General features: G+C 44.7%; 1 protein-coding gene across 4 annotated transcripts in view; it reads right to left on the bottom strand.

The window, feature by feature from the left end:
- The window catches only part of dock3 (dedicator of cytokinesis 3), a 65,892-nt gene that overhangs the window by 4,492 nt on the left and 46,400 nt on the right, over positions 1-15,000 (bottom strand). For 3 of the 4 annotated variants that reach the window (XM_056422524.1, XM_056422526.1, XM_056422527.1), the window contains 16 exons: positions 14,897-14,990; positions 14,051-14,199; positions 13,396-13,482; positions 12,816-12,920; positions 10,852-10,993; positions 7,532-7,698; positions 6,730-6,816; positions 6,375-6,638; positions 6,163-6,279; positions 5,878-6,026; positions 5,651-5,783; positions 1,685-1,766; positions 1,473-1,588; positions 1,312-1,396; positions 542-664; positions 336-418 (listed from right to left, as the gene is read on the bottom strand). In XM_056422524.1, coding sequence (XP_056278499.1) covers positions 336-418; positions 542-664; positions 1,312-1,396; positions 1,473-1,588; positions 1,685-1,766; positions 5,651-5,783; positions 5,878-6,026; positions 6,163-6,279; positions 6,375-6,638; positions 6,730-6,816; positions 7,532-7,698; positions 10,852-10,993; positions 12,816-12,920; positions 13,396-13,482; positions 14,051-14,199; positions 14,897-14,990 — 1,983 coding nt within the window. The remainder of the gene's footprint in view (positions 1-335; positions 419-541; positions 665-1,311; positions 1,397-1,472; positions 1,589-1,684; positions 1,767-5,650; positions 5,784-5,877; positions 6,027-6,162; positions 6,280-6,374; positions 6,639-6,729; positions 6,817-7,531; positions 7,699-10,851; positions 10,994-12,815; positions 12,921-13,395; positions 13,483-14,050; positions 14,200-14,896; positions 14,991-15,000) is intronic. The other variant, XM_056422525.1, reaches the window with a different exon arrangement.

Raw genomic sequence — 15,000 nt, 5'->3', positions numbered from 1 at the left:
ATCCATATATACGGCGCTTCGGATTATAAAGCGCACTGTCGTTTTTTGAGAAAATTAAAGGCTTTTAAGTGCGCCCTATAGTGCAAAAAATACGGTAATCTGATGTTTCACTGAAGAAACAATTTATCATCCACAATATTAAATACCTCGCTGGCACTTTATAGGCAGGAGCCTCTTTGAAAACACAGCTCTGTGAAGTTTTGTCTTTAAAAAGAAGAAAAACAACTTTTAATCGCGATTAATCGCGATTAATGAATTTCAAAATGTGCGATTAATTAGTTAAATTTTTTTAATCGATTGACAGCCCTAATATATATATAATATTTATAATGTACCTTTCGAAGCGAGCGCACAGGCAGGGTCGGGGGAGCGTCGCTGTTCTGGTGGTGAAACGCGTCACAGTGCATCAGGAAGTGTCCTGCCGAGGGAAATCCACACGGAGTCATTCATTAAATCATTTAATTCATACGTTGTTTTAAAAGCTCGAAACGCAAAAACGTCTCAAAGAAATCAAAGAAACGAGTCAAACAGGAAGCGGCACCTGGTGGGAAGGACCGGGGGGGGACGGGGGGCATGCTGCCCCCTCCAGGAGGAGCAACCATATAGGACACTTGCTCTCTGTTCTCTCCATCCAGACTCCAGCTACTGGCAGCGTTTGGGAACACTGGGGTAAACAACAACAACAAGTCAACACCAGGCGACAACTTCCAGGAAAAGTGAAGCAAAGTGTGTTAAAGCTGCATTCACTCTCCTGACCACCAGGGGGCTCCTCTGGTTGTATAGACGTCTATGCTTCATGTGTTAAAGCTGCATTATCTCTCCTGACCACCAGGGGGCGACTCCTCTTGTTGTATAGAAGTCTATGCTTCATGTGTTAAAGCTGCATTATCTCTCCTGACCACCAGAGGGCAACTCCTCTGGTTGTATAGAAGTATATGCTCCATGTGTTAAAGCGGCATTATCTCTCCTGACCACCAGGGGGGCAACTCCTCTGGTTGTATAGAAGTCTATGCTCCATGTGGTAAAGCTGCATTCTCTCTACTGACCACCAGGGGGCGACTCCTCTGGTTGTATAGAAGTATATGCTTCATGTGGTAAAGCTGCATTCTCTCTACTGACCACCAGGGGCGACTCCTCTGGTTGTATAGAAGTATATGCTTCATGTTTTGAAGCTGCATTCTCTCTCCTGACCACCAGGGGGCGACACCTCTGGTTGTATAGAAGTCTATGTAAATAGATTTCTCTCTTGATTTACTCCCTCAGTGTTTGTGTAAACATGTGTTTGTGTAAACATTGTCAACACTTGTTTACCTTTCTCCGGGAGGTTCCCGTGGGCGTCGGCACACGGCTTACAGGGGCTGATTTGCTGAAGTAAGGCACGCTGCATGTGGTTGTTCTGTAACTCACAGTTTATGATTTTTAAATCACATTTAAACCCCCGCTGGCCCCGCCCCCTGGCCCCGCCCCCTCACCTGTCCGTTCTCCGCCACGCTGTAGTACATGGAGCCGCCGGCCCTCTCCCGGTGGGACGGCAGCAGGATCATCACCTCCCGGTTGTGTTTCGCCTTATCGGGCAGAGACGGAGAGCCTGAGGGGGAAGGAGATGGAGGACGGACCGCATGTGAGCGACCCGCCGGCGCCATTTGACCAACCTCAGTGCCCGATGTGTGGTCATGTGACTGACCTCGGGCGCTGGAGGGAGCGGAGGTGACAATCTGGGAGGAGTTGGAGCGGATGGAGCTCAGGCTGGAGGAGGAGGGGCTCGGCTGCAGCAAAGAAGAGCTTATTATATATATATTATATACATATACATACATATATATATATTATATACATATACATACATATTATATATATATTATATACATATACATACGTATATATATATGTTATATACATAAACACATATTATATACATATATGCATATATATATATATATTATATATTAGGGCTGTGAAACGATTAAACATTTTAATCGGGTTAATCACAGGTTTTTGTGGATTAATCATGATTAATCACATATTACCGATATTCTCGGAATATTTTGTGAGAACATAGAGATTTATGACAAAAGACGGATATATACATTTATACATTCTTCTATACAATGGTGCTGCAACTCAGCAGTTATTTAGCAGTTTTCTTCCATATGGAACATTAATACATCTTCATCCTAAACAGAATGTTTAACCCTCCTGTTACCTTTCGGGTCAATTTGACCCCATTCAATGTTTAATGTCGGTGTTCTTTGGGGTCAATTTGACCCCAGGCTGTTTTTCACTGTGTCAAACATATAAGAAATATCAACTTTTTTATTTATTTAAAGGGCTATTTAGGTAGTCAACAAACAAACATAAAGTACCTCACACTTAAACTTGGGAAGCAATATTAATTCTAATAATTTTCTGGAGGTTTTAATTGCTAGGGTCAAATTGACCCCGAGGGTAAAATATGTTAGTAAATGTAAAGGTAACAGGAGGGTTAAACCAGGGGTCCCCAAACTTTTTCCTAAGAGGGCCACATAACGTTTGCCTTGTCTGCTGGAGGGCGCTCTGATCGCTCTTTTAATGAAGTATCGATACTAAAAATATGCTAAATCACATCGTTTTTAACGTACGGGTACTTTGTTAGTATCGCTACACCGTGCAGCGTGACAGCAGCAGATGTAGCGGACTAACATTCAAGCTAACCTAACTTCCCAAACGCTGTGGACATCTGAACGCTGATTGGCCGAGACGCGACACGTCCCATCAAAGATGTTCTATTGCGAAGAGCACCACTCCACATTTTCTCCGCGTCTCACTGCAATCTCAACGGCAGCGGGCCAGGTGAAAAAAATAATAAATCGGAACGCATCTCTGGTATTGTTCAGGGGGCCGGTCCAAATGGGGAGGCGGGCCGGATCCGGCCCGTGGGCCGTAGTTTGGGGACCACTGGGTTAAACAGAACATTTTTCTCTTGTTTGTCAACCATTAACTCCACCATGATACAATCTAAAGGCCTCTAGTCTTCCTCTAGCAGCTGCTGAGGCAAACTGACTGTGTGGGTTTTCTTCATGAACTGGGCCGTGATGAAAGGGACGGCGGGGACACCGCTGCAAAGCTGAAACCTCACCGGCCCGGACAGGTGGACAGATTGACAAGTGACTTTTTTTTTGCTCGGTCCCGATGCGCGCGCACGGAGCTCTGTGGCGCGAGACGGAGATCGATAAGTGTTAACGCAACGCGAAGAGACAGAAATGACATGCTGCTGTGGAGATACGATCAACAACAGACGTTTAGTTTAATAAAAGAACAAAGACGTGCTCTAGAGAACATGTCAGGGGGCGGGCCAATCTCTTTAATGTCATGCGATCTACCGACACTACGCCGCGATCGACTGGCAGGTCGCGATCGACGTGTTGAGACCCTGATCTACAGGAAGTAGAAGTCGTAACAAGGTTTCCGGAGGTGAACCTGCGGAAGGATCATTACCGATGAACAGACCGTCTGCATGAGAGCGGACAGAGTTCAGATTGAAGTGGTGGATTAGAAGCTCATTCTGCAAGTGACTTTTTTTTTGAATTAACTGAGTTAACGCGTTATTTTTCACAGCACTATTATATACATATATATACACATACATATAATATATATATATGCACATGCATATACATAAATACATATTATATACATATAATATATATATGTATATCTACATACATATATAATATATATGCATACATATATATATATATATATATATATTAGGGGTGGGCACGTTAACGCGTTAATCTTGCGTTAACGCATCAATTAATTAACGCCGACAATTATTTTATCGCGCGTTAACGCAGGTTTTATTATTTATTTTATTATTGTAAAAGTGTGTTGCTCACAGGCTTTTATTTTGTAAAAGTCTGCTACTGATGGCTGCGGAACCGGAAAAGAAACTCATTCGCGGTTTAACAAACATGGAGAAGAGTACGGAGATTTTAAATGGCCATTTTAAATTTAAAGTTCTTAAAGACGGCGGAGTCGACAGAAACAAAGTGATATGTAACACTGCCAAGATGAATGGTCTTATCACCGGAGTACTTCCAGTCTTAAATATCATTGAAATGCTAAACACACCGTTGATGCCAGCAAATCATACAACCAACCACACAGTGGAGCGAGGCTTCGGCAGACGAGCTGCAGGGAGGAGATCAACCAAGAGAAGCGAACCAACGCCACAGCGAAGTGGAGAGCTACTGCAGGCCGGTTAGTGAGGGGGACCAGACGTCCTCTTTCCCCGGACATGTCCTGCTTTTGAGACCTAAACAATGCGTCCGGCAGGGATTCCAACTCTGGGTTTTCACAAACTAGTATTTACCCCTTACAAGTTTTGTACGTTCCACCTTCTTGCGTGAGCTGACAGAATAGAAAGCAGTCATTGGTCGACCGATCTCAGGGTTGCCAGATACACGATAATTATCCTCCAAATACAACCATGTTGAGCCTTTGGTACGATACTTCACCATCTCCAATCTGGCAACACGGAGCACCTCGCCGCCTCCACTAGTTCATTGTTGTTTGTGCTATAAACTACGACCAGCGCCGCCGCTCCCATAGCGCACTACGCGCTGTGCGGAGGGCACCACGTCCTGAGGGGGCTCCACAAAATAGGCAACGAAAAAATCCTCATAGATATAATCATTATAATGCCGATATTATTTCAGTCTAGAAATATTAGGCACCTTTTAGGCATGTATATCACAAAACAGGCAGAACAAGAGAGACGTTTAATCGCAGCACCCCCCCCCCCCCCCCCCCCTGCTTCGCGCACAGTCTCCAGCGCTCTGTCACAGTGTCTCTGCATAACAGTGCGTTGGACAATGTCCTGACAGATTTTATGGCACTTTAGTTCATATGGCAGTACATTTAAAATAAGTGTCAAGTTCTAGGAATTGACAAACTGCACTGAAAGTGTTTTCTGGTGTCTCACTCTAACAGGGACAACAAATGTTATGGCACTTTCATTCATATGGCAGAACATTTCAATAGAAGTGCGCTATACACTACTTTTGAATGAATTATTGGATTTTGCGTATACAAATGTGATTAATCGTGATTAATCGTGATTAATCAGGGAAATCATGCGATTAATCGCGATTACAACTTTTAATCGTTGCCCAGCCCTAATATATATATATATATTATACATGTATGTATATACATACATATATATATAATATATATATAGTTATGAACATATATATATATATTATACACATATATGCATATACATATATATAATATATATAAGTATATACATAAATATATATATTATATACATATAAATTAATATATATCATATACATATATGCATATATATATATATGTATATATTATATACATGTATGCCTATACATACATGAATATAATATAAATGTATATACATATATATTATATAGATATACATAAATATATATTATATACATATATGCATATACATACATATATATTATATACATGTATGTATATACATATATATATTATATACACATATACATATATATATGCATATCCATAAGTACATATTATATACAGATATGCATATACATAATTATATATTATATATATATATATATATATATATGTGTATATACATATTGTGGCTCTGCGGCCTCACCTGCATGTGCGCCTCCTCGCCGTGTTCCCCCATCAGGCCGTCCGTCGTGATGACGAGGTTTCCCGCCTCGCTCGACGTGTGCGAGGAGAGAGAGGAGGAGGAGTGGCGGATGGAACCCTGGAGGTTCAGAGGGCTGGGGGGGGGGGGGGTCAGTCTTTGTGTGTGTGTGTGTGTGTGTGTGTGTGTGTGTGTGTGTGTGTGTGTGTGTGTGTGTGTGTGCGTCTCACCTGTGTCGGTGCATGAGGCGGACGCTCTCAGGGCTCATGTGGCTGTGGGAGGAGAGGACCCCTCTGGGGGAGTTCGCCCCCTGGTGGCAGCCAGCGGCGGTGCCGAACCGATCCACGCCGGCCACGCCCTGCTGGGAGCCCACCACATACTGCTCTGAATACCCACACTGCTCCCACGGGCATGAACACACACTCACACACACACACACACACACATTCTCGCCCAAAGTGCACGGTGCCCGTCGTGACCTTGACCTTTCGAGCTGACCTCTGAGGCCTACTCACGTGATGCAAACCCGTCCTCATCACGTGGAACTGGTCCACCAGCTTCTTGTGCAGGGGACGCATCTCCGGGTGCACCAGCTTCTCGTGAACCGCCAGGCCCACGCCGAGAATGTGCACCTGTCGGCGCGAGAAGACGAAGGAACAAAACGCCGCTCGATGAGGACGCCGTCCCACCCGCCAATCATCGGATTTTGAGTTCCCCCGAGTCTCACCTGTTCCTGCATCAGATCCTTCAGGTGCGTGATCCTCTCCGTGTCCTCCGGGTGGCCGCTGATGTAGTCCTTATCGAAGAAGGCCTCCTGGTAGCGGGCGATGCCGCCGTTCACCGCGGCGTCGATGACCCCGTTCAGGCACATGCTGAGCGGGTTGATGTTGCCGTGGTGCTGCCGGTGCTGGTACTGGCTGATCAGGGTGCGCAGCTCCTGGGTTTTGTTCTCCACCACGTAGATGGCGTTCTCCAGGGGGCTCACTTCCATCTGGGGGGGGGCAGAGAAAAGCATTTCAATAAAGAAGATCTAACGGTTGCCATCGGCAACGGGATACATGCGGCGTCGGAGGCTCCCTCACCACTTCTCTCCGTTCCACCTCCGCCCAGCGGGAGATGCCGGGGAGAGGGCGGGAGAGGATCAGGGTCGTCCTCTCGATCCACAGACTCTGTTGGAGGGGCGGGAGCAGCGAGAGAAGTGGAGGATCGGTAACAGGAAGTGGCGGGTAAGGTAACAGGAAGTGGTGGATAGATGACAGGAAGTGGTTCATGTGCAGCGAGGAGGAGTCATGTGTGGTCCAATTGAGCAACAACAACAACAACACAATAACGTCCGAGACGTCAAAATCATCAACTTTTGTGACTCGTTTAAATCCTAATTATTAAATGTTCTTTTTTTAATGAAAACATTTGTTGTTTCCTTTCTTCTCAAGATGTGAAGATGTTTCTTATTATGGAAAAATAATAAAAATTAAAACTATAAAATAATAATAATGATGAGGCGCTCTTTATATATTTATATATAAATAAATATATATATATAAATGATTTAAATAATTAAAGTAATAATGATGAGTCTCTCTCTCTATATATACATATATATATATATATAAAACAATAAAAATAATAAACTAAAAATAATAAAATAATACAAATAATAATAATAAGGCAAGATTATTCTCTCATCAATTAATCTAAAGATTATTTATTCGGTTACTTAACCAATATATTCATTTGTTTTATTATTCCAGATTAATATAACAGAGAATTTACTCGAAATAAACAACTACTATTAAAATTAAAATAAATGCTGGACCTCAGATTGAAAAGGATTTCCGTGACACGTGAGTGAAATGAAAGTGATTCTCTCTGATCTCGCCGTACCCTGAACTCGGTGTCGCGGTCCTTGGGGCCCTTGTGGAAGGGCCGGTCGTAGTGGAAGCGGCTGACGTTGTTGATGCGGTAGAAGCTCTTGATCCTCTCGGGAACACGCTCCAGCTGAGGCACGTCGGAGATGTCCGACACCGGGGTCACCGCGTAGATCTGCAGGTCTGAGGGGGCGTGTCAAGGAAGCGTGTTCACGGGAAGTGTTCATGGGAAGTGTGTTCACGGGAAGTGTTCACGGGAAGTGTGTTCACGGGAAGTGTTCACGGGAAGCGTGTTCACGGGAAGTGTCTTCAAGGGAAGCGTGTTCACGGGAAGCGTGTTCACGGGAAGTGTGTTCAAGGGAAGTGTTCATAGGAAGTGTGTTCACGGGAAGTGTTCACAGGAAGCGTGTTCACGGGAAGTGTGTATTCACGGGAAGTGTGTTCACGGGAAGTGTTCATGGGAAGTGTGTTCACGGGAAGTGTTCATGGGAAGTGTGTTCACGGGAAGTGTTCATGGGAAGTGTGTTCACGGGAAGTGTTCACGGGAAGTGTGTTCACGGGAAGTGTTCACGGGAAGCGTGTTCACGGGAAGTGTGTTCAAGGGAAGCGTGTTCACGGGAAGTGTTCATGGGAAGCGTGTTCACGGGAAGCGTGTTCACGGGAAGTGTTCATGGGAAGTGTGTTCACGGGAAGTGTGTTCACGGGAAGTGTGTATTCACGAGAAGTGTGTTCAAGGGAAGCGTGTTCACGGGAAGTGTTCACGGGAAGTGTGTTCACGGGAAGTGTGTTCACGGGAAGTGTCTTCAAGGGAAGCGTGTTCACGGGAAGTGTTCACAGGAAGTGTGTTCAAGGGAAGTGTTCATAGGAAGTGTGTTCACGGGAAGTGTTCACAGGAAGCGTGTTCACGGGAAGTGTGTATTCACGGGAAGTGTGTTCAAGGGAAGTGTGTTCACGGGAAGTGTTCATGGGAAGTGTGTTCACGGGAAGTGTTCATGGGAAGTGTGTTCACGGGAAGTGTTCACGGGAAGTGTTCATGGGAAGTGTGTTCACGGGAAGTGTTCACGGGAAGTGTGTTCACGAGAAGTGTTCACGGGAAGCGTGTTCACGGGAAGTGTGTTCAAGGGAAGCGTGTTCACGGGAAGTGTTCATGGGAAGCGTGTTCACGGGAAGCGTGTTCACGGGAAGTGTTCATGGGAAGTGTGTTCACGGGAAGTGTGTTCACGGGAAGTGTGTATTCACGAGAAGTGTGTTCAAGGGAAGCGTGTTCACGGGAAGTGTTCACGGGAAGTGTGTTCACGGGAAGTGTTCATGGGAAGTGTGTTCACGGGAAGTGTTCACGGGAAGTGTGTTCACAGGAAGTGTTCATGGGAAGTGTGTTCACAGGAAGTGTTCACGGGAAGTGTGTTCACGGGAAGTGTTCACGGGAAGTGTGTTCACGGGAATTGTTCATGGGAAGTGTGTTCATGGGAAGTGTTCACGGGAAGTGTGTTAACGGGAAGTGTTCACGGGAAGTGTGTATTCACGGGAAGTGTGTTCAAGGGAAGCGTGTTCACGGGAAGTGTTCATGGGAAGTGTGTTCACGGGAAGTGTGTTCACGGGAAGTGTTCATGGGAAGTGTGTTCACGGGAAGTGTTCACGGGAAGTGTGTTCACAGGAAGTGTTCACGGGAAGCGTGTTCACGGGAAGTGTTCATGGGAAGCGTGTTCACGGGAAGCGTGTTCACGGGAAGTGTTCATGGGAAGTGTGTTCACGGGAAGTGTGTTCACGGGAAGTGTGTATTCACGAGAAGTGTGTTCAAGGGAAGCGTGTTCACGGGAAGTGTTCACGGGAAGTGTGTTCACGGGAAGTGTTCATGGGAAGTGTGTTCACGGGAAGTGTTCACGGGAAGTGTGTTCACAGGAAGTGTTCATGGGAAGTGTGTTCACGGGAAGTGTTCACGGGAAGTGTGTTCACGGGAAGTGTTCACGGGAAGCGTGTTCACGGGAAGTGTTCACGGGAAGCGGGTTCACGGGAAGTGTGTTCAAGGGAAGCGTGTTCACGGGAAGCGTGTTCACGGGAAGTGTTCATGGGAAGCGTGTTCACGGGAAGCGTGTTCACGGGAAGTGTTCATGGGAAGCGTGTTCACGGGAAGTGTTCACGGGAAGTGTGTTCATGGGAAGTGTTCATGGGAAGTGTGTTCACGGGAAGTGTTCACAGGAAGTGTGTTCACGGGAAGTGTTCACGGGAAGTGTGTATTCACGGGAAGTGTGTTCAAGGGAAGCGTGTTCACGGGAAGTGTTCATGGGAAGCGTGTTCACGGGAAGCGTGTTCACGGGAAGTGTTCATGGGAAGTGTGTTCACGGGAAGTGTGTTCACGGGAAGTGTGTATTCACGAGAAGTGTGTTCAAGGGAAGCGTGTTCACGGGAAGTGTTCACGGGAAGTGTGTTCACAGGAAGTGCTCATGGGAAGTGTTCACGGGAAGCGTGTTCAAGGGAAGTGTTCACGGGAAGTGTGTTCACGGGAAGTGCTCATGGGAAGCGTTCACGGGAACTCTGTGTTTACAGGAAGTGCGTTCACAGGAAGTGCTCATGGGAAGTGTTCACGGGAAGTGTGTTCAAGGGAAGTTTGTTCATGGAAAGTGTATTCACAGGAAGTGTTCACAGGAAGTGTGTTCACAGGAAGTGTGTTCACAGGAAGTGTGTTCATGGGAAGCGTTCACAGGAAGTGTGTTCACAGGAAGTGTTCACGGGAAGTGTGTTCACGGGAAGTGTTCACGGGAAGTGCTCACAGGAAGTGTGTTCACGGGAAGTGTTCACAGGAAGTGTTCACAGGAAGTGTGTTCACGGGAAGTGTGTTCACAGGAAGTGTGTTCACAGGAAGTGTTCACAGGAAGTGTGTTCACGGGAAGTGTGTTCACAGGCAGTGTGTTCACAGGAAGTGTTCACAGGAAGTGTGTTCAAGGGAAGTGTTCACAGGAAGTGTGTTCACAGGAAGTGTTCACAGGAAGTGTGTTCACAGGATGTGTGTTCACAGGAAGTGTTCACAGGAAGTGTGTTCACTGGAAGTGTGTTCACAGGAAGTGTTCACGGGAAGTGTTCACAGGAAGTGTTCACAGGAAGTGTGTTCACAGGAAGTTCTCACAGGAAGTGTGTTCACGCAGAGCGTCGACCTGGACGTTTCATACGGTGTTCCTCTACTTTAAGTCAAATATATAATCAGCGCTTCCTGTTTGCTCATCGATCCGATGAAGCGTCAACAATATGAATCAAACATGAATATTAACGTTCCCTTCTCAAAGATGAGCAGTCCAAACATGAACACATGACTCGTGACCTATGACCTCATCGTCAGGATACACTGGGCGTCGCTCTGCAGGATGGTGTCGTCGGGTAGGTTGGGGTGCTGCATGGCGATGGCCTGCGGGAATTCTCCCAGCATCCTTTGCTGGAAGTCCTCGAGTCGTTCGTAGTCGTAACCGCGACAGACGAACTCCTTGTTCTGGGGACGATGACGTTTAAAAGAGATTTAATTTAACGTCCGAGTACTCGTGACTCGTAACTCTGTGTCTCTGGCCACCAGATGAATGCGAGGCCACTAATAACTCTCATAACTCTCATAACTCTAATAACTCTAATAACTCTCATAACTCTAATTACTCTCCACTCAGGAGTCACCTTTTATACAAGGGTTCTTAAATGGTTCTTTAAAAGGCTTTGTGGTTCTACGGAGAACCATGTTTTTAAGGTTCTTTGACAAACATCGGTGGGTTCTTTGAGGAACTCTTTAAGGACATGGTTCTTTAAAGAACCCTGGTATGAAAGGTTCTCTGTGGAACCATAAATGGTGTCTTGAAGAACCATGTTTTAAAGGTCCTTTTAGACACCTTTATAGGTTCTTTGAAGAACTCATTAAGGAAATGGTTCTTTAAAGAACTCTGGTTTGAAAGGTTCTTTGTGGAACCAGATGTGGTGCCTTAAAGCAGGGGTCCCCAACCCCCGGCTTGGTTGGAACCGGGCCGCGGAAAAAAAGTGAATAAAAAAAGTTGTAATTTTTTTTTTTTAATCAGTCGGAAAACTATATTATTTTGAAAAAGGAGCGGATCCACCCGTGTGTACGTCTGAGCCGCGTTCAGGAGTCTTAAAGTTCGGGTTTATCGCTGCAGGCGAGTCTCACGCGCCGAACCCTCTGCTGGCGGCACAGTGACAAAGAATCTTAAAACATATTCAACCTGCTCAATGAATTCTGTCACTTCAGGGAAATGACAACTGTTTTCAAGTTGGCCGATAAAGTCGCTGCTGTGTGGGCGAGTGAACAGCGGAACATTCTACATGTTTCAGACGTTGACCGGGTGGAAGAGGCTTTTAAAAGAGTTTGAGCGGTACTCCAACCACAAAAGACCCGACTGCAAAAGAATAGACCTGCAACCCATTTGTAAACAAACCCACCCGGTGAATCGAGCCCGTCCGAGCTAGAAGAACATGTGCTGGAGATGCAAATGACGGTGGCCTGAAGGGACATTTCACACAACAACTCTGCCTGTTGAAACTTGAAACTTGTTCTAATGACAGCGACCAGAACTCGGTGAGGAGCAGCGGACCAATCACACGTCTGTGTCGCCGTCTCCATCAGCGGCTCGTTGCAGGTCAACAAGCACGGCTCACACTCATTCGGCGTCATGATGAGTTGTAGTTTTGGCACTTTATGCCCTTCGTATAATTGTATGACGTCATATTTATTACGTCATTTATATTGCCGGCCCGTGAAAATAATTTCTGACACGGAACCAGTCCGTGGCTCAAAAAAGGTTGGGGACCGCTGCCTTAAAGAACCATGTTTTAAAAGTTCTTTTAGACACCTTTATAGGTTCTTTGAAGAACTATTTAAGGAAATGGTTCTTTAAAGAACCCTGGTATGAAAGGTTCTCTGTGGAACCATAAATGATGCCTTAAAGAACCATTTCCTTAAGGTTCTTTGAGACACCTTTATAGGTTCTTTGAAGAACTATTTAAGGAAATGGTTCTTTAATGAACCCTGGTTTGAAAGCTTCTTTGTGGAACCAGATATGGTGCCTTAAAGAACAATGTTTTGAAGGTTCTTTGAGACATCGTTATAGGTTCTTCTTCTATGGCTTCACTCTGAAGAACCATTTTCGGTTCCAGATGCTCCTCCATGTTTGTGTAAACAAAATGTTTTTATATTTGACCCTTAAATATCAAAACATGAACTTTAGTTTAGGTTAGGATTGGATTATATTAACTTAAAATGTAAAACGCAGCGCTGTGCAATCAGTGTCTGATTTATATAAAATTATTAACTTTACCCTGAGGAAGAAGGGGAACTTCCTGCCGTAGAATCCCATCCGGAAGAACTCCGGCTCGATCCTCTGCTGCTCGATGATGTTGTCGTAATACGCCGCCTCCATTTTCTGTCGCGGGAGCAAAATAAAACATGGTGAGCGACCGTCTAATCCGGGGGTTCTCAAATTTACGCTCCACTTTCGAGGAAGAGAAAACGAAAAAACTATCTCAATTCACACTCAATATTGAGCTCTTGTTTTGAAGGGCAAAAGCAAAAAAGACAATCTCAATTAATTCTCAATGTTGAGCTCTTGTTTTGAAGGGCAAAAACAGAAAAGACAATCTCAATTTATGCTCAATGCTGAGCTTTTGTTTTGAAGGTCAACAGCAGAGAATCTCGCATGTACATTCCAACATGTATTTATTAATGATTAGTTTTATGTACTTTGAACTTGTGAAAGTCTCAATAAAACGTATTTCTGCATTTCCTCCTGTGCCCTACCTGTAGTACCACTGCACCCCACTAGAGGGGCGAGCACCACAGTTTGAGAACCACTGGTCTGATCACACACACACACACACACACACACGCGCACTGCTCACCCGGATCCAGCTGAGGCTCTGGTAGTCGTACAGGGTCTCGTACTGGAAGGCCAGCTCCCGGCACAGAGAGATGCCGTACTCCCAACACTGCAGAGCACAGAGGCGGTAAGAAGACTGGGAGAAACCATTGAGGCTACATGCATCAGTCAAAACAGGAAGTAATAAATAAATATACAAATATATAAATATCCACTTGCCAAATTGAGCCTTTTTAAATTCAATATTTTTATACTGACACGAGAAAATTGTTTTAAAAAAAATGTTTTACAATAACATCTTTTTTTTTTTACTATTAAATTTGCGAGAATAATATTTAAAAAATAAATGTAAAAAGAATGTATGTAGAATTTTTACGCTTGAATTCAGTCAAAACAGGAAGTGATCGTTTTTTTAAAACTATTAAATTTGCGAGAATATTATGACAAAATATATTCAAAAATAAATAAATTTAGCATTTTACGTTTGAACTCAGTCAAAACAGGAAGTGAGAAATATAAATTATATTCTTTTTACAATAAAATCTTTACAAAAAATATTTTGAAAAACTATAAAATTTGCGAGAATATTGTGAAAAGAATTAATATTTTTTTAACAAATTTAGCATTTTTATGCTTGAAGTCAGTCCAAACAGGAAGTGATGAATATAAATACTCGCCTTGCCCTTGTTGAAGTAGTGGAGGATCTTCCGACTCAGGTTCTCCTTGCGCTGCCACTCGCTCTGACACGGGTAGTGGAGGAAGTCCCTCAGGGGCCGGTCCTCCCACTGCAGCAGCTCCCAGTACAGCAGCAGGGTGAAGGCCGCCTCTGCAAAGGTCAAAGGTCATCCGCATGAAGATGTATTGGTTTTTGGGGGGGGGGGGGGGGGGGGGGTTCCAGACTGCAGGAAGCGCAAGTTGCCAGAAGGCATGCTGGGTAATGTTTTGGTGGCAGTTTTATCCTCATGTCTTGAGTTTCTCATCTGTCGTTGAGAGAATATCTTTGATTGTTTGAGAAATAATATCTGAAATAAATAAATAAATAGATAAATGACATACACAAACGCCATATTAGTGACTCCTGTCACATTTGAAACTGATTTTTTAGATAAAAACTATGAGGGGAAAAAATCAATAAACGAGAGCTGAAAGTCGATTGATCGATTGATTGATCAACAGAAAGAGCTCCTCGATCGGGAGCAGTCGCTTCATCGCGTTTCCACAAATACAAAATCTTTGTTTTGTTGTTTTGGGGCGACGGAAAATTGTGATTGCGTCATTTTTCAATATTTTCTCCTGTTTAAAAAGAAGGTAATCAATAATCAATCAATACGGTCCAGTCTATAGATCCTGGTCTACAGACCCTGGTCTATAAATCCTGGTCTATAGACCCTGGTCTACAGATCCTGGTCTACAGACCCTGGTCTATAAATCCTGGTCTATAGACCCTGGTCTACAGATCCTGGTCTACAGACCCTGGTCTAGATCCTGGTCTACAGACCCTGGTCTAGACCCTGGTCCCTCACCTGTGAAGTCCTCTGCTTGGAGGTGCAGGTCACACAGCTTGTGGATGTAGCGGATGTACATGTCCTCCTTGTTCACCTCCGATTTGTAGAAGTTCTGGAGGGTT

Source organism: Pseudoliparis swirei, chromosome 9, assembly GCF_029220125.1.
Source record: "Pseudoliparis swirei isolate HS2019 ecotype Mariana Trench chromosome 9, NWPU_hadal_v1, whole genome shotgun sequence".
Lineage (NCBI taxonomy): Eukaryota > Metazoa > Chordata > Actinopteri > Perciformes > Liparidae > Pseudoliparis > Pseudoliparis swirei.
Note: the sequence above shows the minus strand (reverse complement) of the source record. Positions and strands in the feature narration are given on the sequence as shown.